Below are 22,944 nucleotides of genomic sequence, written 5' to 3' on the forward strand. Positions count from 1 at the left end.
TAATGATGGCGGTCTTCCGAGAATCGTTGACTTGTGTAAGGTCTTCCAACAAGCCAGGACACACATTTCTGACGTTCCAGTTTGCAAAACGAAGGGCTGGTACCTTCTTTCCTTTTTTAGTCGTGCTGTTTGGTACGGTGTTACAGTCCACTTGTCGGGCAATGACCCTGAGCTCCAAGCACCCATTGAAGTAGGTGGACTAAGGTGGGACAGAAATTTACTGACCGGGGGCTGCCTGGTTTGAGGCGGGCGGTAGCTGTCCAGCTGTCCAGTGAGATGCGATGACTTCTCTACGCCAATTGAGCTGGACTTATAACCCGTAACTGCTGCCTTCCGTGTTGTTTTGGTCGCTGTGAGGCGACTATGGAGTTACCTCTCCATGGCGCATGCCTGGGCGGATGTATGGAGTTGCCCAAGCGTCAAAACCCCCCTCTCGGCCTTTCTGGTGGGGTCCAAAGGAGAGTAGAGCACGACGTTTGGCACCAGTATGGCTACAGGAACTGCTGGAAACATGCCAAAGGTGACACATGACCGCCTTCGGGGTTCCATTCCGGATTTTCTGTTCGAGTTTACTCCCTTAGCCTTGGTCTCTCCCGAGACGCCCACAAGGCAGTGGGGTTGTTAGGGCCCCTGCTCAGGGGTAGGTGGGAGGAGGTGGGGGGAAGTGGGGTGCGGTGGGAAAGGGTGGACGGAAGGGGATGCGAGGGGGAGCTGGGAAGGGGGTGCGAGGGGGGAGCGGGGAAGATGATGCAAGGGGGGAGCGGGGAAGGGGGTGCGAGGGGGGTGGGGGGAAGTGGGTGCGAGGGGAAGATGGTGCGAGGGTATAGCTGGGAAGGGGGTGCGAGGGGGGTGGGGGGAAGGGGGTGCGAGGGGGGTGAGCTCGGGGGGGTGGGGAAAGGGGGTGCTGGTAATAAAACATTTCATCAACTCCCACCATTGTCCACTAGTGATCCTCACTCACTCAGAGCGGCCTCCTCCCTGGAGCCCGGCATGGCCACGCCACCCTTCACGCTCGATACTCTGGACGGACAACTGAGTTTATCGCCGGCTCGGGAGCAGAGCCCTCGCTCCTTCATCTTTGAAAGGATAGAGACTGCTTGAGTTGTGTACATATCATAACCTCTGCATCACCAACTCGTTCTTTCGCACTAAATCCTGTCAGCAGGTTTCTTGGAGGCACCCAAGATCACGCCGTTGGCACCAGCTGGACCTCATCGTCACGAGGCAAGCCTCTTAAAACAGGGTTGAAATCACACGCAGCTTCCACAGTGCGGACTGCGATACCGCCCACTCTCTGGTGTGCAGCAAGGTTAGACTCAAACCAAAGAAGCTGCATCACTCCAAGCAGAAGGGCCGCCCACGCATCACCACTAGCAGAATTTCTCATCCACAGCTGTTATATAAGTTTCTAAATTTACTTGAAAAAGCCCTTCAAAACACTCCTACAGGGGATGCAGAGACCAAGTGAGCCCACATCAGAGACTCCATCTATGACTCAGCAATGACCACCTATAGCAAACGTGTGAAGCGGAATGCAGACTGGTTTCAATCTCACTTTGAAGAGCTGGAACCTGTCATAGCCGCTAAGCCCCCAGCGAGTTAACATCCGTAGCACTTAAAGCAGCCAGAAGCGCTGCACAAAGAACAGCCAGGCGCTGTGCAAATGACTACTGGCAACACCTATGCAGTCATATTCAGCTGGCCTCTGACACCGGAAGCATCAGATGAATGTATTAAGAGAGCTTTTGGGCCAACCATCAAGAAGGTTGCCCCCCCCTCAAATCTAAATCAGGGGACACAATCATTGACCAACGCAAGCAAATGGACCGCTGGGTGGAGCACTGTACTCCAGGGAAAATGTTGTCACTGAGACCGCCATCAATGCAGGTCCGTCTCTGTCAGTCATAGATGAGCTGGACGTACAGCCAACAAAATCAGAACTCAGTGATGCCATTGATTCTCTAGCCAGCGGAAAAGCCCTGGGAAGGACGGCATTACCCCTGAAATAACCAAGAGTGCCAAGCCTGCTATACTTCGCTACTGTACGAACTGCTTTGCCTGTGCTGGGACGAGGGAGCAGTACCACAGGACATGCGCGATGCCAATATCATCACCCTTTATAAGAACAAGGGTGACCGCGGTGACTGCAACAACTACCTTGGAATCTCCCTGCTCAGCATAGTGGGGAAAGTCTTCGCTCGAGTCGCTTTAAACAGGCTCCAGAAGCTGGCTGAGCGTGTCTACCCTGAGGCACAGTGTGGCTCTCGTGCAGAGAGATTCACCATTGACATGCTGTTCTCCCTTCGCCAGCTACAGGAGAAATGCCGTGAGCAACAGATGCCCCTCTACATTGCTTTCATTGATCTCACCAAAGCCTTTGACCTCGTCAGCAGACGTGGTCTCTTCAGACTACTAGAAAAGATCGGATGTCCACCAAAGCTACTAAGTATCATCACCTCATTCCATGACAACATGAAAGGCACGATTCAGCATAGTGGCTCCTCATCAGACCCCGTTCCTATCCTGAGTGGTGTGAAACAGGGCTGTGTTCTCGCACCTACGCTGTTTGGGATCTTCTCTCTGCTGCTTTCACATGCGTTCAAGTCTTCAGAAGAAGGAATTTTCCTCCACGCAAGATCAGGGGGCAGGTTGTTCAACCTTGCCTGTCCAAGAGTGAAGACCAAAGTAAGGAAAGTCCTCATCAAGGAACTCCTCTTTGCTGACGATGCTGCATTAACATCCCACACTGAAGAGACTCATCAACAGGATTGCGGCTGCCTGCAACAAATTTGGCCTAACCATCAGCCTCAAGAAAACGAACATCATGGGACAGGACGTCAGAAATGCTCCTTCCATCAATATTGGCGACCATGCTCTGGAAGTGGTTCAAGAGTTCACCTACCTAGGCTCAGCTATCACCAGTAACCTGTCACTTGATACAGAAATCAACAAGCACATGGGAAAGGCTTCCACTGCTATGTCCAAACTGGCCAAGAGAGTGTGGGAAAATGGCACACTGACAGAACACAAAAGTCCGAATGTATCAAGCCTGTGTCCTCAGTACCTTGCTCTACGGCAGCGAGACCTGGACAACGTATGTCAGCCAAGAGCGACATCTCAATTCATTCCATCTTCGCTGTCTCTGGAGAATCCTTGGCATCAGGTGGCAGGACCGTATCTCCAACACAGAAGTCCTTGAGGTGGCCAACATCCCCAGCATATACACCCTACTGAGCCAGCGGTGCTTGTGATGGCTTGGCCATGTGAGCCGCATGGAAGATGGCAGGATCCCCAAGGACACACATTGTACAGTGAGCTCATCATTGGTATCAGACCCACCAGCCATCCATGTCTCCGCTTTAAAGACGTCTGCAAACGCGACATGAAGTCCTGTGACATTGATCACAAGTCGTGGGAGTCAGTTGTCAGTGATCGCCAGAGCTGGCGGACAGCCATAAAGGCGGGGCTAAAGTGTGGCGAGTCGAAGAGACTTGGCAGTTGGCAGGAAAAAAGACAGAAGTGCAAGGGGAGAGCCAACTGTGTAACAGTCCCGACAACCAATTTTATCTGCAGCACCTGTGGAAGAGTCTGTCACTCTAGAATTGGCCTTTATAGCCACTCCAGGCGCTGCTTCACAAACCACTGACCACCTCTCGGCGCTTACCCATTGTCTCTCGAGGCAAGGAGGCCAAAGAAGAACGTGCTGTTATGAACATATGGCACATGATGGATTGTAGCATATCTGCTGATATATCTGGCCTGCTCCATACTGTTGTGATGCCCTGTGCAACACAACATATACTCTCCTCACCCCACCTGGAAGCATTGTGACCTCATGGGAGAGGTGAAAAACCAAGGCCAATTAGGGTGAATTGTCTGGAGAATTCCTTGACAACCCCTTCAGTGGTTTGAAAACTCGTCCAGGACACCACTTTTGTTCTGATTAACCTTACTTGGTACTTAGCTCTTGTATGAGGTGATCTGTGCTCTAGGCAGACACAGATGCAGCTCTCGCTTGAAGGAATTCAGTACATCCATGTTCACTGTGTGAGCCAGTAGCTTATTACAGATTCACTATTCTCAGGGATGTGGGGGAAGAACCTCAACATTCAGTTTAATTCTGCCCATACATAACTTGAGAGTGTGACCCCAGTCCTTCCTAATCGATTCAGTTGAAACAATTGGTTCACACAAACAGGATCTTAATCCCTTCATTGTCTTGTGAACCTTGATTAATTCACCCCGAAGTCTGCGCTTCCCTAAAGTATGGAGACCCTGACTTTGTCTTGGAAACTAAGATAAGTTACTAACTTTTTTTTTTAGAGATACAGGCCCTTGGGCCCACCGAGTCAGTGCCGACCAAGAACCACCCATTGATACTAACCCTACAATAATCCCATATTCCCTACCACCTACCTACACTAGGGGCAATTTACAATGGCCAATTTACCTCTCACCTGCAAGACTTTGGCGGTGGGAGGAAACTGGAGCACCTGGCGAAAACCCACGCGGTCACAGGGAGAACTTGCAAACTCCGCACAGGCAGTACCCAGAATTGAACTCGGGTCCCTGGAGCTGTGAGGCTGCGGTGCTTGCCACTGTGCCGCCCCATATCTCCCAAAAGTTTTTTTTTAATTCGTTCATGGGATGTGGGCATCGCTGGCTAGGCCAGCATTTTTATTGCCCATCCCTAATTACCCTTGAACTGAGAGGCCTTTTCAGAGGGCACTTAAGAGTCAACCACATTGCTGTGGGTCTGGAGTCACATGTCGGCCAGACCAGGTGAGGACAGCAGTTTTCCTTCCCGAAAGGACATTAGTGACCCAGATGGGTTTTTACAACAATCGACAATGGTTTCATGGTCATCATTAGACTAGCTTTTTAATTCCAGATTTTATTAACTGAATTCAAATTTCATCATCTGCAATGTTGGGATTTGAACCCATGTCCCCCAGAGCATTAGCCTGGACCTCTGGTTACTAGTCCAGTCACATTACCACTACGCCACTGCCTCCCTGTTTGTGGAGCCCTGTTGGTGCAGCTTCTGCATTATTCAAGTTCTTGTTCGTGGTTGTACTAAAATATATTTAAATATATTTATGATTTAAATATATTGCTCACACAAAAGAAAATTATTTTTTCAGAGAGATGTGCCTTTGGGATGTGAATGATGGAAGATGCATCGAATTTACTAAACTGGCATGCACGCATACTGGCATACAAGTGAGTACATGTGAATTTGCTGGAACCCTGATAAATTTGGACTTAAAAAAAAAATCTGGAATGTGAAGTAGTTGTCTCCTATTGATGTGTTTTGTGTTGCAATGAAACAAAAAGCACTGTCCCATGATGCGAAAGTGATTGCATTACTCTGGATTCAGGTCTTGATGTGACTTGGGAGCAGAGCAGTGTGAAAGTCGCTCAGGGACATTGTCTCACCTAGCTAGGTTTAATGCCATCTTTACAATTTTAATGTGATTCCTTGGACCATCTGAAAACTTGATAATCTTATGAAGTGTATGTTGTAACATATTGAAAATGTTACCATCTTTGAAATGATTAAATTTTGCTGGCCAGAATAGAACTTTGCACGTATATATAAGCAAGCAGGAGTGATGTGTAAACAGGACTTAGAGTCATAGTTATTGTGGCACAGAAAGAGGCCATTCGGCCCATCATGGATAAAGGTTGATATGAATGGGGTAGGTGCGGTGGTGCTGCTGCATGGGGACCCTGGCCAGGGTGCATTAGAATAGTCCTGTCTGGAGGTGACCCAAGCATCAGGGTTTCAACAGCAAATGGACTAAGACAAAGGTGGAGACATGTGACCTTATTAGGTGGAAGATATGGGGTCAGAAGCTCAGCTGGACTCAAGTGGGCACTGAGATTGTGAGCAGTATGGTTCAAACCGAGACAATCCACAGGGAGGCAGTTGTAAATAGTTGTGGGGCTAAGGAGTTTGTGGTGGAGGCTGAAGACAATTTCCTTTGTTGTTCTCAATATTTAAATGGAGGAATTTATGTCTCCACTATGTGGGACGAACAGTCTGGCAGGACAGAGGTAGTGTAGGAGTTGAGAAAGGTGATGGCGAGGTCAAGCTGGGTGCCATTAGTGTACATGTGGAAACTGATCTCGGTGGTGCAGATAATATTGTCAATGGGCAGCATGTAGATGAGGAAAAAAAGCTGAGTATTGTCCTTTTGAGGACTGAGAAACTATCAGCTCCAGTGAGGAAATTCAGAACAAGAGGGCAACTTAAATTAGAGGTGGACCATTTACTACTATAACAGTGTATATCGTGTTCACAAAGTGCCTTTAATATAGGAAAACATCCCAAGCCTTTTGACAGGAGCTTATACAGTCAAAAATGGCACTGAGCCAAAGAAGGAAGTAATGGGACAGGTTACTAAAAGTTTGGTTAAAGATGTAAGTTTTGAAGGGGGGTGTGAGAGGATGAGGAGAAGGTGGCGAGGTTTAGGCTGGGAATCCCAGAGCTTAGACCCTGAATGACTGAAGGCATGACAGACCTTGATGGCACAAAGGGAGTAAGGGAGCACCTTTAATTTCTTGGAATGTTGTAGGGCTGGAGAAGGTGTCAGCGATTTGCTGAGGAAAGGTCATAGAAGGATTTGAACATGAGGATGAGCAGTTTGAAATGGAGGAGTAAAATTTCACTTGACATGCAGTGGTAAAATGAAACTGGCTTTTCCATAAGGCTGTGTATGCTCGATCAATTGAAATTTTCAAGACTATACTGAATTAATTTGTTTTTAAGTTAAGAGTATCAGGAGGTTATGGAACAAAGATAATTGGAGTTGAGGATGTAGATCAGCCACAATGTAATTGAATGACAGGACAGGTCCCTCGCCCTTAGCCAAGCTGTTCCAGTACAGTTACAACACTGACATCTACCCAGCAATATGGAAAATTGCCCAGGTATGTCCTGTGCACAAAAAGCAGGACAAGTCCAACCTGGCCAATTACCACCCCATCAGTCTACTCCCAATCATCAGTAAAGTGATCGAAGGTGTCGTCAACAGTGCTATAAAGTGGCACTTGCCTAGAAATAACCTGCTCACTGACACTCAGTTTGAGTTCCGCCAGGACCACTCAGCTTCTGACCTCATTACAGCGTTGGTCTAAAAATGGACAAAAGAGCTGAACTCAAGAGGTGAGGTGAGAGTGACTGCCCTTGACATCAACACAGCATTTGACCGAGTATGGCATCAAGGAGCCCTAGCAAAACGAGTCAATGGGAATAGGGAGAAAACTCTCTCCTGGTTGGAGTCGTACCTAGCACAAAGGAAGATGGTTGTGGTTGTTAGAGGTCAATCATCTCAGCTCCGGGATATTACTGCAGGAATTTCTCAGGGGAGTGTCCTCGGCCCAACCATCATCAGCTGCTTGGTCAATGACATTCCTTCAATCATAAGGTCGGAAGTGGGGATGTTTGCTGGTGATTGCACAATGTTCAGCACCATTCATCACTCCTCGGATACTGAAAGAGTCCGTGGGGAAGTGCAGTCAGACCTGGACAATATCCAGGCTTGGGCTGATAAATGGCAACTAACATTCGCGCCACACAGGTGCCAGGCAATGACCATCTCCAACAAGAGAGAATCTAACCATCTCTTCATGACGTGCAATGGCATTACGATTGCTGAATCCCCCACTATCAGCATCCTGGGGGTTACCATTGACCAGAAATTGAACTGGAGTAGCCATATAAATACCATGGTAGAAAGAGGGATGAGGTCCTGCAACAAGAATTTAGGGAGCTGGGTAGCAGATTAAAAAGCAGGACCTCAAATGTTGTAATATGTGGATTACTCCTGGTTCCACGTGCTAGTGAGTATAGGAATAGGAGGATAGAGCAGATGAATGCGTGGCTGAAGAGATGGTGCAGGAGGGAGGGCTTTAGTTTCCTGGACCACTGGGTCTGTTTCTGGCAAAGGTGGGACCTGTTCAAGTTGGATGGGCCTGAACTGGAATGGGACCCACATCCTTGCTGGGAGGTTGGCTGGTGCAGTTGGGGGGGGGGTTTAAACTAATTTGGCAGGGAAATGGGATACAGAATGGAGGTATAGTAGGGGATGATGCACAGTCAAATCTCGAAGAGAAACTGAATCAGTCTGGAAGGCAGAGGAAATATAGACCTGTTAAGGCACAAGTGAAAAAGGAGTCTCACTGATAAGGCAGATGAATTAAGGGCATTGATTAGCACATGGGATTATGATATTGCTGTCACAAAGACATGATTGAGGGAGAGGCAGGACTGGCAGCTCAATATTCCAGGGTATAGAATCTACAGGAGTGACAGGGGAGGGGATAAAAGAGGAGGTGGTATTGCACTGTTGATCAAGGAGTCAATTACTGCAGTAAGGAGGGGTGATATCTTAGAAGGTTCCTCAAATGAGGCCATTTGGGTAGAACTTAAAAAGGGGCAGTCACTTGGCTGGGCGATTACTACAGACGTCCAAACAGTCAGGGAGAGATAGAGGAGCAGATTTGTAGGCAAATCTCAGAAAGCTTTAAAAATAATAGGGTAATAATAGTATGGGATTTCAACTTAACGAATATCAACTGGGATAGTCATAGTGCAAAAGGCTTAAAGGGGGCGGAATTCTTAAAGTGCATGCAGGAGAGCTTTTTGAGCCAGTACGTAGAAAGTCCTAATAGAGAAGGGGTTGTGCTAGACCTAATCCTAGGGAATGAAGCTGGACAAGTGGTAGAAGTGTCAGTGGGGGAACATTTCGGGGATAGTGACCATAACTCGAAGATTTAAGGCAGTTATGGAAAAGTACAAAGATGAGCCTGAAATAAAGGTACTGAATTGGGGGAAGGCCAATTTCAATTTAATAAACAGGATCTGGCCAGAGTGGACTGGGAGCAGCTACTTGTAGGAAAGTCTACATCAGACCAGTGGGAGTTGCTCAAAGAGGAAATAGTGAAGGTTCAGAGCCAACATATTCCCGTTAAGGTGAAAGGTAGAACCAACAAGTCCAGGGAACCCTGGATGTCAAGGGATATAGAGGATTGGATCAGGAAAAAAAGGAGGCTTTTAGCAGATTTGGAGCGCTGAAAACAGCGGAGGCATTAGAGTATAGAAAATGTAGGGGGGTACTTAAAAAAAAAAGTAATGAGGAGAGCGAAGAGGGGACATGAAAAAACATTGGCGGGCAAGATAAAGGAAAATCCTAAGGCATTGTATTAGTATATTAAGGGCAAGAGGATAACCAGGGAAAGAGTCGTTCCCATTAGGGACCAAAGTGGCAATCTGTGTGTGGAGCCGGAGGGCATAGTTGAGGGTTTAAATGATTACATTTCATTGTGTTTACTATAGACAAGTACGATGTAGGTGTAGAGATCAGGGAGGGGGATTGTGATATACTTGAACATATTAGCATTGAAAGGGAGGAAGTATTAGATGTTTTAGCAGGCTTAAAAGTGGATAAATCCCCAGGCCCAGATGAGATATATCCCAGGCTGTTATGTGAGGCAAGGGAGGAGATAGCAGGGGCTCTGACACAAATTTTTAGATCCGCTCTGGCCAGGGGAGAGGTGCCAGAGGACTGGAGGACAGCAAATGTGGTGCCATTATTCAGTAAGGGTAGCAGGGATAAACCAGGTAATTAAAGGCTGGTGAATCTAACATCAGTGGTTGGGAAACTATTGGAAAAATTTCTGAGGGACAGGATTAATCAATTGGAGAGGCAGGGATTAATCAGGGATAGTCATCATGGCTTTGCCAGGGGGGCATCGTGTCTAACTAACTTGATTGAATTTTTCGAGGAGGTGACTAGATGTGTAGATGAGGGTAAAGCAGTTGATGTAGTCTACATGGACTTCAGTAGGGCTTTTGATAAGGTCCCGCATGGGAGATTGGTTAAGAAGGTAAGAGCCCATGGGATCCATGGCAATTTGGCAAATTGGATCCAAAATTGGCTTAGTGGCAGGAGGCAGAGGGTAATGGTCGAGGGTTGTTTTTGCGAGTGGAGGCCTGTGACCAGTGGTGTACCACAGGGATTGGTGATGGGACCCTTGCTGTTTGTAATGTACATTAATGATTTAGATGTGAATATCAGGAGGTATGATCAATAAGTTCGTAGATGACAGGAAAATTGGTGGTGTCGTAAATACTGAGGAGGAAAGCCTTAGATTACAGGACGATATAGATGGGCTGGTAAGATGGGTGGAGTAGTGGCAAATGGAATTTAATCCTGAGAAGTGTGAGGTGATGCATTTTGAGAGGACTAACAAGGTAAAGAAATATACAATGGATGGTAGGACCCTAGGAAGTACAGAGGGTCAGAGGGACCTTGGTGTACTTGTCCATAGATCACTGAAGGCAGCAGCACAGGTGGTTAGGAAGGCATATGGGATACTTGCCTTTATTAGCCGAGGCATAGAATATAAGAGCAGGGAGGTTATGATGGAGCTGTATAAAACACTAGTTAGGCCACAGCTGGCGTACTATGTTCAATTCTGGTCACCACACTATAGGAAGGATGTGATTGCACTGGAGAGGGTGCAGAGGAGATTCACCAGGATGTTGCCTAGGCTGGAGCATTTCAGCTGTGAAGAGAGACTGAAAAGGCTAGGGTTGTTTTCCTTAGAGCAGAGAAGGCTGAGGGGGGACATGATTGAGGTGTACAAAATTATGAGGGGCATAGATAGGTTAGATCGGAAGAAACCTTTTCCCTTAGCAGAGGGGTCAATAACCATGGGGCATTGATTTAAGGTAAAGGGAAGGAGGTTTAGAGGGGATTTGAGGAAAACAAATTTCACCCAGAGGGTGGTTGGAATCTGGAACGCACTGCCTGAAGGGATGGTAGAGGCAGGAACCCTCACAACATTTAAGAAGTATTTAGATGAACACACATGAAATGTTATAGCATACAAGGCTATGGGCCAAGTGCTGGAAAATGGGATTAGAATACTTAGGTGCTTGATGGCCAGCACAGACACGATGGCACGAAGGGCCTGTTTTTGTGCTGTACAACTCTATGACTCTATGGCTACAAGAGCAGGTCAGAGACTAGGAATCCTGTGACGAGTACCTCACCTCCTGACTCCCAAAGCCCACCCACCAACTACAAGGCACAAGTCAGGAATGTGGTGGAATACTCTCCACTTGCCTGGATGGGTGCAGTTCCAACAACATTCAAGAAGCTCAACACCATCCAGGAAAAGCAACCTGCTGGATTGGCACCACATGCACAGCATTCACTCCCTCCACCACCGACGCACAGGGGCAGCAGTATGTACCATCTACAAGATGCACTGTGGCAACGCACCAAGGTTCCTTATACAGCACCTTCCAAACCCGCGACCTCTACCACCTAGAAGGACAAGGGTAGCAGATGCATGGGAACACCACCACCTGCAATTTCCCCTCCAAGCCACAGACCATCCTGACTTGGAACTGTTTTACCGTTCCTGCACTGTCGCTGGGTCAGTATCCTGGAACTCACTTCCTAACAACTGTTGGTGTACCTACCCCACAAGGACTGCAAAGGTTCAAGAAGGCAGCTCACCACCACCTGCTGAAAGGCAGTTAGGGATGGGCAATAAATGTTGGCCTAGCCAGTGACACCCATGTCCCAAGAAGGAATAAAAAAAATGGTTCAAGAGATTGAGTGGCTCATTCCTATCTCTAGTCTGGAGGTAGCAGTGTTGGTATGAAAAGAGAGGTAATCTGGAGATGATGCAGCTATGATCAGAAAGGTGAGATTGGAGCCAAGCGAGGGCAGTTCTACTGACCTGGACAATAAGGACAACCAGTTGGAGGAAGGTGGCATGGTCAGCCATATCAAAGGCTGCAGAGCACCACAATTGCACAAGATGGTTTAGGCTGTGGTGCTTTTGAAACCTGATTGGAGAGATTCAAACTTGGAGTTACATAAAAGATGGGCACGGATTTGGGAGGTGAAAACATTGGTAGAGTTTTAAAAAAGAGTTGGGAATATTATTTTGAAACTTTCCCATTCTAATTATGTATCAAAAATAGTTTTATCAGTTCGGCATAGGAACTCAACGAGAAGGAAGACTGCTATGTTACGGACATTACCCAGAAATCCTTGTAGTTGATGCCATTAGCCTGGAGGTCCTTTATTCCTTGGTGTCCAAGATTTCTCCTGATTGGATTAGTTCAGTGAGCATTATACGTTCACTGAGAACACAAGGTGAGGAATAAATTTTGTTAACCTGCATTGAGATTTTTTCTTTGTATAATTGCAAGTAATAGTGGAATTATAATGTTTTCATTTGTTATGGAGTTACTTTTGTATGATCTCGATGAGCAACAGTTATCCATTTTTAAATTCTGCATGGCAGATATACAGGATTTCTTCTTGGCACCCTCCCAAAAATATTGTTGGCTGTTTAAGATGATTTAGCTTAATATTACCTGAAAGAATACAGCCCTTCACCATTTTGGGTCTTGCTTATCTTGCCTGTGCATGACTATCAATTTTATATATTTCTTGCATGTTCAATGCTGTATTTTTGACTTAACCAGCAGATACTGGACAAAGGCAATTTGAAATCTTTATTAGCTACCAAAGAGAGAAGGGCAGCTCTGAAGAGCTGAAGTTTCTGTAGCTTTTAAATAACTGAGGAGGGAAGTCTCAATTAGATAGAACAGTCAAACCATTGAGTGGTGTCTTGGACCTTCGATTAAATGGTCTCCTTTTTTCTCAGTTGATGGAATACCTATTGTTGGCTCATAAATTAGAAAAAGCCTTTGTGCACACATACATGTAAGACAGGACACAGAGAACTTTCTGTGCCATGGCGATATCAGACAAGGCCTATGAACACATGTTGCTTGCAGTAGTGAAAGATGTGGTCTGTTACTTTGTATTTTGTTACTTGAAAATAAGCTTTCACTTTGAACAGTATCAGTTATAGATTAAAAATAATTCATATGGAAGGAGGTGTGCTAAGAAGTGTTACAATCTTACTGTGAAAACTATTTCTGTTCATTTATGTATATTGGGGAAAATAAACTAGTTTTAGTTTACATTGATGCCTTGCCTCCCTAAATTATTTGCCAATCATTTTTTACAGTTAGGTAAATGGGCCTGGCGGCATGTGTAAGATTGTAGTAGTTTGTATATATAGTAAGCATTATGTTTCCAAGGTTTAATTAGATGTTGGGCAGTTCGGGTTTTAAGAGGCACACATGGGAGTGATTGAAGATGCTGAAAGTGAGATTAGATTAGATTAGAGATACAGCACTGAAACAGGCCCTTCGGCCCACCGAGTCTGTGCCAACCATCTACCACCCATTTATACTAATCCTAACTAATCCCATTTTCCTACCTATACTAGTGACAATTTATAATGGCCAATTTACCTACCAACCTGCAAGTCTTTTGGCTTGTGGGAGGAAACCGGAGCGCCCGGAGAAAACCCACGCAGACACAGGGAGAACGTGCAATCTCCACACAGGCAGTACCCAGAATCGAACCTGGGTCCCTGGAGCTGTGAGGCTGCAGTGCTAACCACTGCGCCACTGTGCCGCCCGCTCATGTCTAGTTTAAAAAAAAAATCTATCACCTAGAACCTTAGAGCAATGATAGTACAGAAGGAGGCCATTCAGCCCATCATGTCTGTGCTGGCTGAAAAAACTAGCAGCCCAATCTAATCCCACCTTCCAGCACCTGGTCCATAGTCTTTCAGGTTACAGCACTTCAGGTACATGTCCAGGTACCTTTTAAAAGAAATTAGGGTTTCTGCCTCAACCACCATTCCTGGCAGTGAATTCCAGGCAGTGAATTCCAGGCACCCACCGCTGGGTGAAAAAAAATTCCCCTCATGTCCCCTCTAATCCTTCTACTAATCACCTTAAATCTGTGTCCCCTGGCAACTGACCTCCCCGCCAGGGGAAACGGGTCCTTCCTGTCCACTCTATCTAGGCCCCACATAATTTTGTACACCTCAATTAAGTCTCCTCTCAGCCTCCTCAGTTCCAGGGAAAACAACCCTCGCCTATCCAATCGTTCCACATAGCCACAACGTTCAAGCCCTGGCAACATTCTTGTAAATCTCCTCTGTACTCACTGCAGAGCAATTATGTCCTTTCTGTAATGTGGTGATCAGAAGTGTATGCAATACACCAGCTGTAGCCTAGCCAGCGTTTTATACAGTTCCAGCATCACATCCCTGCTTTTGTATTCTGTACCTCGGTCAATAAATGAAAGCAATCCATATGCCTTCCCCACCATTCTATCTACCTGTCCTGCCACCTTCAGGGACCTGTGGACATGCATTCCAAGGTCTCTCACTTCTTCTACCCCTCTCTCTCTCCTCCCGTTTATTGTGTATTCCCTTACTTTATTTGCCTTCCCCAAATGCATTACCTCACACATCTTTGGATTGAATTCCATTTGCTACTTTCCCACCCACTCAACCAAAACATTGTTATCATTCTGGAGTCTATGGCTATCCCTTCACTATTAACTATACTATTTTACTGACCAGTGTGCCATGCGGGACCTTGTCAAATGCCTTACTAAAATGCATGTAGACAACATCCACTGCATTATCCTCATCAGTCATCCCTGTTAGTTCCTCAAAAACCTCAATCAAGTTCGTAAGCCATGACCTTTCCCGAATAAATCCATGCTGACTCTCCCTGAGTAATCTGTGCCTTTCTAAGTGGCAGTTTATCCTGTCCCTCAGAAGCGATTCTAACAATATACCAACCATCAAGGTCAGACTGACTGGCCTATAATTATCTGGCCGATCCCTCGCACCCTTTTTAAACAATGGTGCAATGTTCACAGACCTCCAATCATCTGGTACCTCGCCTGTATCTAGGGAGGATTTGAAGATGATCCTCAGCGCATCTGCTATTTCCTCCCCGGCTTCCTTTAACAACCTGGGATGCAGTCCATCCGGTCTTGTTAAACCTAAGTGTTAAAATGTCATTGCCGAGTAAGTGTGTTCCTGGTTGTAGAGCAAGACTGCATTTTAAACTAGATAAGCTATGCAAATTATCTGGACTGTTAGTTGCATATCAGAAACTTGACAAGATTTGATGCTGTCATGGCCACTAAATATCATGAAATCACAATGCTAATGAGGCAACTGTGTGAAAAGGAGACCCTCTTGGATACAGTCAGAATTTGGATCAATGAAGAATTCTTTCATTGATTTTCCAACCTGAAAAACTACTTTATAAATATTGGTGTAAGCTCTGAGTTGAAAGTACAACTGTCTGCACATTTAAAAAAAAAAATCATTCATGGGGTGCAAGGCCAGCATTTATTGCCCATCCCTAATTTCCGTTAACTGAGTGACTTGCTCGGCTATTGAAGAGGGCAGTTAAGAGTCAACTGCATTGTTGCAGGTCTGAAGTCATATGTAGACCAGACCTTAGAAGGTCCGATTTTAGTGAACCAGATTGGTTTTTATGACAATCTGGTAATTACTTGGTCACCATTATCGAGACTAGCTTTTTACTCTTGACTTTATTTATTAAATGAGTTTAAATTTCTCAGATCCTGTGGTGGGATTTGAACTTGCATCTCCAAATTATTAGTCTTGGCTGCTGGATCACTAGTCCGGTATCATAACCACTATGCTACTGTTCCATTTAATTGCCAGACTTGTCCAGCATTATATTTTTGCTGATTTGTGTAAATAGATGGTTACTATCTTTAACATCTTTGCGTTTTCATTCTAAGTTGGGTTCGCATCGTATCGATCAAAGATGGCTATTTTCCAGGTTTGGCCATATATGCAGCCTTTTTTTGTGGAACCAGTTTCATTGGCCACCTTTTTTCCAAAACCATTCTGTTTATACTGTGCAGTGGAGTTAAGAGTAATGGCAGAAACAATGAAGTAATTGTGTATGTATAAAATTCATAATGTGCTTATGCTTTTGTGACCATGATTCTGGATAAAGACTTTGTCCATTATCATGGTCCTATAGACAAGCAATATGAAATTGTGGTCAGAAGAACATGGCTATCTAGTTGCTGACAGTATGCCCCAATAAGTGACATGATGATATGTGCCTGTGAAAGCATGAACTCTGATCTGTATTTTATTACAAAACTGGCTCCATAGGCAGCACTGCAATGGAAACAGGGTGTAATGCAAATCATACCAACATACATGGCCTTTAGCTGAACTGTTCTCAGTAATTGATCAGTAAATGGTCAGCATTTTGCTATTTTTTGTTCTCAGAGGACACAGTGGTAGCAGTTTCAGTAACTGGAATTTTGAAAGTGTGGATTATTACGGCTGAAATCAATCGACTGCAGGTATGAGTAATTTTGTAAATCAGCATGGTTCACAAGTTTCATTGTGATCCGAAGTTTCATGTTGAATCTATACTTGTACAGACATTGCATGTGTCATAAATAACTAATGTTAATGCAGCCCTAGCCTTGAGATTCCAATTGGTTTCCGAATACCTAATGGACCGATAAATTTGTAGATCCCAACCCGGTCCTTATAATTGTTGCATTTTGAAGTGTACATGTTTAATTTGAGATTGCTTTTATTGTACTTCCTATATCATGCTTTCCCTATGGTTTGCCCACAGGGTTGCTTGTGATATAACTTGGCAATGCATATTACAAAAAGTGTTTGTGCTGTTGCTGTGGTTTTTGCATGTTATAAAATTAAAATTTGTTTTTAGTTTCCAGCCTTGGCATTTACATAAATGCTTCAGGGTAAGATCCTATTATATGATCTGATCTTAATAGATTACTTCAAGAATCAGAATAATTCCAGGAATGAGGAGCTTTAATTATGTGGAGAGTCTAGAGAAGCTAGGATCCTTCTCCTTCGAGCAGAGAAGGTTAAGGGGCGGTCTAATGGAGATGGTGAAAATTATGTGGGGTTTTGATAGAGCAAATAAGGAGAAACTGTTTTAGCTGACGGTTGGGTCAGTAACCAGAGCAAACAGATTTAAGATAATTCACAAGATGAGCAGTTTTTTTTTACACTGTGTGTTATGATATTTACTAGGATGATATCAAGGAAAGAGTGTAGCTCAGATGAGATACTTGAAAAGCTACGGATGTATTCATTGTAGTAGAGAACATTAAGTGGAAATGCAATAGAAGTGTTGAAAAGTACTGAGAGTTTTAGAGAATATTTCGGGGAAATTTATTTCCAGTGGTTGGAAGAAAGAGGGTATATATTTAGAATTAGTGCCAGAAGCTGAACATGGGAGGTTAAGGTCAGATTATTTCTTTTTTCAAACGTAGGTTGTGTCAAATATGGTGACAATTAAAGCCAACATTTAAGACTATGTTAGATAAACACTTAAAAAAAATATTAAACAGTATTAAGAAACAACAGGAAAATGTGACTGGAGTTCTGGCATGGAGCTACCAGTAGCAAAGGCATTTATATAGAATCTTTCACATCCATGGTATATTGCAAAGTGTGCAACCAAGGTCCCACCAGTTGAATGGTCAGTTTGCGTAGTGTTGGCTGTGAAGAATGTTGGCTGGAACTCCCAAAGACCTTTGCTCTTCCTCACACAATGCATGGGATCCCTTACATCCATCTGAACAAGCAAGTGGAGCTCATTTAATATCTTATTTGACAGATGTCACTTCTAACAATGCAGCACTAGGTGTCAATCTAGATTATGTGCTAAAATACTGGAGCAGGGTTTGAACCCACAATTAACTCAGTCAAGACTGTTACAGCACTGGATCAAGCTGACAAAATTGATAGACTTAAGGGTGTTTGAGAGGATATATAAAGCAGAGGAGGTTGCACAGGTTGGTGGGATGAGGGTTGGAGGTATTTGTAGATAAATTTGGATTCAAATTCAGTACACTCATTATTGTAGTTCAGTGAGGACAGACTGATGATTGAAATACCTAATGTAGAACTGAATACAGGCAGTTGTGTTTTGAACAAATGGAGTTTATAGAGAGAGGAGAATGGAAGGCTGGCAAGGGGGACATTGGAGAAGTCAACTCCGGTGTAACAAAAGGGTTGCTAACAGTTCTGCTGGTAGTTTAAAATAAGGCTCTGTCCTAAAAGTTAAACAATTTAGATTGCTGGAAGAGTATTGGAAGCATGCATTCGCATGAGTCCCACAGACCAATCAAATAACTGGAACATTAACGAAGGTATGAGTTTATGATTCTTATAGACCAACAGATTGCTAGAAAACAACATGGATTGATCTGGTCAGTCACACAGTCAGAAGATGACCTGATGTCAACATTTTTAGTAAGGTGAATAAGCAGAGTTTTAGAAATAACTTATTTAATTGGTGTTGATGTTTATACTTTAAAAACACTTAGTATACATTCAGCCGAGGCAGGTGCTAAGTTGAATTCATCAGGTGGGTGAGGTTCAGATTTCTTGGGAATGTTGGCTTTGTTGATCTTTTAAAAATGTCATCCTGAGAGATCACATACTAAAATTAGGCACTGATCAAGGTGGGATTAAGTTGACAGGGATTGGAGGTATTTGAAGATGTGGAATTACTTTATATGCTTACTTTTTCTAACTTAATTATTAAATGAAAAAATAATTGTGCATATAATAGGTGGTTGAATGCTGGTCTTATTCTTGTTAGCTTGGATTATTGATCATTGTACCTCTGTTTTCTTTGATACATTTATAATTAATGCAATGCATTATTTCCTCTAAATCCATCCAATGCTTCATTTACTTTTTCTGATTTATAGGATACTGAGCCAATATTTGAAGAGGAATCAAAACCCATTTACTGTCTAAATTGTCAAAGCATTTCATTTTGCACATATACACAGCGATCGCTGCTGGTAGTTTGCTCCAAATATTGGCGGGTAAGATTTTATTAGTGTACCCATTTGTGGTTTTGTTGAAGAGTCCCAAGCTTTGAGATCAAACTTTTAAATATAAAACTGAGTAAACCTTTTATATCCAAATTTATTTTTAAGTTGTACAGTTGAGACATTTTTTCTGAAAATAAACTATAATTTTAAGTTTTCCCCAATGTCAATTCTCTGTCAGGTTAGAAAAACTGAACAATTTAATATTTTGCCTGTGATCTGATGCCCTTCACCTCCTACACACTGTTCATTTTATATAAATATGTAAAGGACCTTCTACAGTTTTTTGCTGAAAATCCTGCGTTGATACTTCTCCCTGTGCTGAAAACACAGCCTCTTTTCATAATTGATATAATCGAGCTGTCCCTTTACTCTGACTGGTCCCCCGTCCTTTGAAACTGCTGTCATTACCCTACCCCCTATTCCAAATCTCCCCTCTCCCACCATTCTCAACTTCAACCTTCCTTTTTTTCCGTCACCAGGAGGGGTGGCGGATGAAAAAAATGGCAGCCCGCATGCACGGGCCATGTGCCGCAACACCGCCGCGATCTAACGTGCAGCGACTCATTTAAATATGCAGGGCGGGCCCCCCCAATCACATGGCAGGGCGGGCTCTGTGACGCCATGAATGGCAGCAGCTGCCTCTGCGCAGGCGTTGGCGCCATTTTTAAAGGGATGCCGGACCTGCACAGTTGAACCCTGTATTCCCCCCAATTACACTGGAAATAAATTTCTGACTCGTACCCCCCATACAATGAAAATAAATAACTGTCCCATTCTCCCCCACCCCCCCTCCCCACAAAACACCATTTGAAGATCTGACCTCCCCCCTGCGCCCCCCCCGCCAACCAACTGCACAAAGTGCAGAGATCACCACCCTCCCCCCCGCCCCCCCCCCCCCAACACTAGAAATGCAGAGTTGACCCTGTGTTCCTCCACACCCCACCACCACTACGCTAAAAATTCTAAGTTCCCTCTTTCCCCACCTTGGTGGCATCAGCTTTCCCTGGACGGGAAAGTGAAGGCGGTGAATGCCGCTCGTCACATGGAAGATCCCAGACAGCCGGTAAGATTGCAGGGATTTGTCGGTAAATGTATTCATGAGGTTTATTGAAATATTTAAAGTTGAGTCCTGTCGCCATGCAGCGGGGTGGGGGAGTCTTGCTGCTGGCGGAAAGATTGGGCTGGCAATCCCGGTGGTGGGCCACTGCCCCGCCATCTTCCAGCCCCCCCAACGTTGGGAGCTCAACAAAATTCAGCTCTTGGAATGTATTGTTGACAGGCAATTAGAATTTCACCGCCCTCTGCTTCATTTTGCTTAAATCGGGTTTCTGCCCCAACCAATGCATTGAGATGGTGATGGTTCATATAACAAATTATACCTTTCCCTTTGAAGGATTTTGTTCTGTTCTATTGTGACCATCCTCTCCTGTATTTTTGTTTCTGTCTCTTGCATCATTACATTGTCTGAACTGCTCCAGACTGTTAAGTTTTTGAGCTTTGCCATTATCTTCAAATTCTCCATCCGAACCAAGCAGCTTTGTATGGCCATTTTCCTAACACTTCACTACACGTCATCTCCTCTACCATTCATAACTACTTCTCCAACCACCGTGCCTTAATTCTGAAACTTCTACCCTCAAAACTTCCCCCCTCCAACTCCTATCGTCCCGTGCTTTCAAAATCCTCTCAAAGACTCATATTTTTGACTATGCTTTCTCCTGTCACTCTTTTTGCTTTCTAACAAATGATCAAAACACCTTAAAATTTTGAACAGCTCTATTAAATTTCTCTTAACCTTCTCTACTCTAAAGATAGCTTCTCCAACCACTCCACATATTGAAGTCCTTCATAATTGACTGTAAAGCATTTTGGCATGTCCTGAGATTGTGAAAGATGTTACACAAATTCCGTTTTTTTTCTTTTTTTCCTTCTCTCCCACCCTACTGCCTTCCCTCTTTCTTCCCTCCATCCCCTTCTCTCCCTTACCCTCCTTCCCGCCCTCCGCTCCCGCTGCCAGTTTCTGCCGGTGGACGGGACATCCAGCCTGACGTGAAATTCTGGCCGTAGTTTCTTAAAATGTTTCATTTAATTATTTTGGTCCGAAATGATGGCAGATTTAGTACGTTGCCAATGAATGTAACACAGTTATTGACAACTTTTACTTCATGGAAAATTATCTAGTAGTTTCACAAACTACCAGTCTGTGTACATTGTAGATTATTTTATAAATGTGGTTAGTTTAGTTCTTGCAGAAGAATGAGTGTTACCCTATTGAAATAGGTAGTCAGTTTCTTTGGGCAAATAACGAATATTCTGATACAATTGCAATTTAAGATAAATTTGCTGTTATGTATGCATTGATTTTTCTCTAACCTTGTTTATTTTGATAATTTAAAATCCTGATTTGTTGTTCAATGGATAAGAAAAGTTATTACATTTCTTGCAAAGAACTGATAAGATTAGCCAGGAAGCTACGGACTAACTGGCATCCCGATAGTCATAATTTCTCTACCCTGGAATAGTTGCAAAACTGTTTGTTGTTATATTTCAGTGATATGAAAAGGTCACTTCTTGGCATTAAGCAATTGAATTTGTATGAAAATGCTCTGAAGAAGAATTAACCATAAATTGAATTTAAGAAGCTAATTACTTGTTTTAGTTGTACCCAGTTAGCATTTTTGCACATCCTGTATTTGTGGTTTAAATTTCTTGTATTTATTTTAGAGTTTTAAATGCAGGATTAATAAACCAAAGTGCAGCAAAGGCATCACTGTGATTCAGTCTTAAAGTAGGTTTTTCATATGCCTTTTAATTAGTAATTTGTATCTAGATTTCACTCAGAATTAATTGTCACCAACATATTTTTAAAATCTTAGTCCATCCAGACACTATGGGATTTGCAGTTAATGTATCCTACTTAAATCAATGCATTTCTTTTCTATCTCTTTCAGGTGTTTGATGCTGGAGATTTTTCTTTACTATGCTCAGTACCCAGTGAGAATGACCAGTCTTGGACTGGGGGTGAATTTGTAGATGCTGACAAGGTTGTCATTTGGACAGAAGATGGAAGTAGCTTCACTTACCGACTACCATCAAGGTATTTCTTTTGAATTTGACAGTGTTTTTTCAATGGTGATTAATGGTCATCTAGAGATCTTTTTTTATTGCTGTTTCACATCCCACACATTGCAAATCTTGTAAAGGTACCAGACTTTAACATGTATTGTTCTGATGCTTGTGCCTATAATTACCAGGTGATTATTACCTATTATACTGATAGTTGGAAAATGTTAATATTCTAATTGATGGCATATGTTAAACACAGAGAGCTGGAGGGAAGGAAAGTGAGTGGAAAAAGTTAGTTCTTGTGTGTGCTTCTATAAACATGTGAAGAGAAAAAGATTAGTGAAGACAAATGTAGGTTCCTTACAGTCAGAAACAGGAGAAATTATAATGGGGAACAAAGAAATGGCAGAACAACTAAACTCATACTTTGGTTCTGTCTTCACAAAGGAGGAGACAAATAACCTCCCACAAATATTAGGGAACCAAAGGTCAATGAGAGGGAGGAACTGAAGGAAATCAATATTAGTTTAAAAAAAAAAGTGGTAAGGAAATTAATGGGGTTAAAGGCTGACAAATCCCCAAGACCTGTCAATCTACATTCCAGAGTACTAAAGGAATTGGCCTTGGAAATAGTGGATGCATTGGTGGTCATCTTCCAAAATTCTATGGACTCTGGAACAGTTCCTACAGATTGGAGGGTGGCAAATGTCACCCTACTATATAAAAAAGGAGGGAGAAAAAACAGGGAACTACAGAGCAGTTAGCCTTACATCAGTAGTGGGGAAAATGCTAGAGTCTGTTATAAAGGATGTGATAGCAGAACACCTGGAAAGCATAAATGGGATTGGGCAAAGTCAGCGTGGGTTTACGAAAGGGAAATCATGCTTAACAAAACTACTGGAGTTTTTTGAGGATGTAACTAGTAGAATAGATAAGGGAGAACCAGTGGATGTGGTGTACTTGGATTTTCAGAATGCAAAGATAAGGTCCCGCATAAGAGGTTAGTGTGCAAAATTAAAGCACATAGGATTGGGGGTAATATACTGGCATGGATTGAAAATTAGTTAAC

At 43.7% G+C, this 22,944-nt stretch overlaps 1 protein-coding gene across 7 annotated transcripts in view; it reads left to right on the plus strand.

Annotated features, from left to right (window-relative positions):
- The window catches only part of LOC137369594 (WD repeat-containing protein 7), a 928,502-nt gene that overhangs the window by 119,782 nt on the left and 785,776 nt on the right, over nt 1–22,944 (plus strand). For all 7 annotated transcript variants that reach the window (XM_068030905.1, XM_068030929.1, XM_068030912.1 and 4 more), the window contains 5 exons: nt 5,145–5,223; nt 12,011–12,185; nt 16,201–16,277; nt 18,681–18,800; nt 21,761–21,906. In XM_068030905.1, coding sequence (XP_067887006.1) covers nt 5,145–5,223; nt 12,011–12,185; nt 16,201–16,277; nt 18,681–18,800; nt 21,761–21,906 — 597 coding nt within the window. The remainder of the gene's footprint in view (nt 1–5,144; nt 5,224–12,010; nt 12,186–16,200; nt 16,278–18,680; nt 18,801–21,760; nt 21,907–22,944) is intronic.

The sequence above is a fragment of the Heterodontus francisci genome, chromosome 1 (assembly GCF_036365525.1).
Source record: "Heterodontus francisci isolate sHetFra1 chromosome 1, sHetFra1.hap1, whole genome shotgun sequence".
Lineage (NCBI taxonomy): Eukaryota > Metazoa > Chordata > Chondrichthyes > Heterodontiformes > Heterodontidae > Heterodontus > Heterodontus francisci.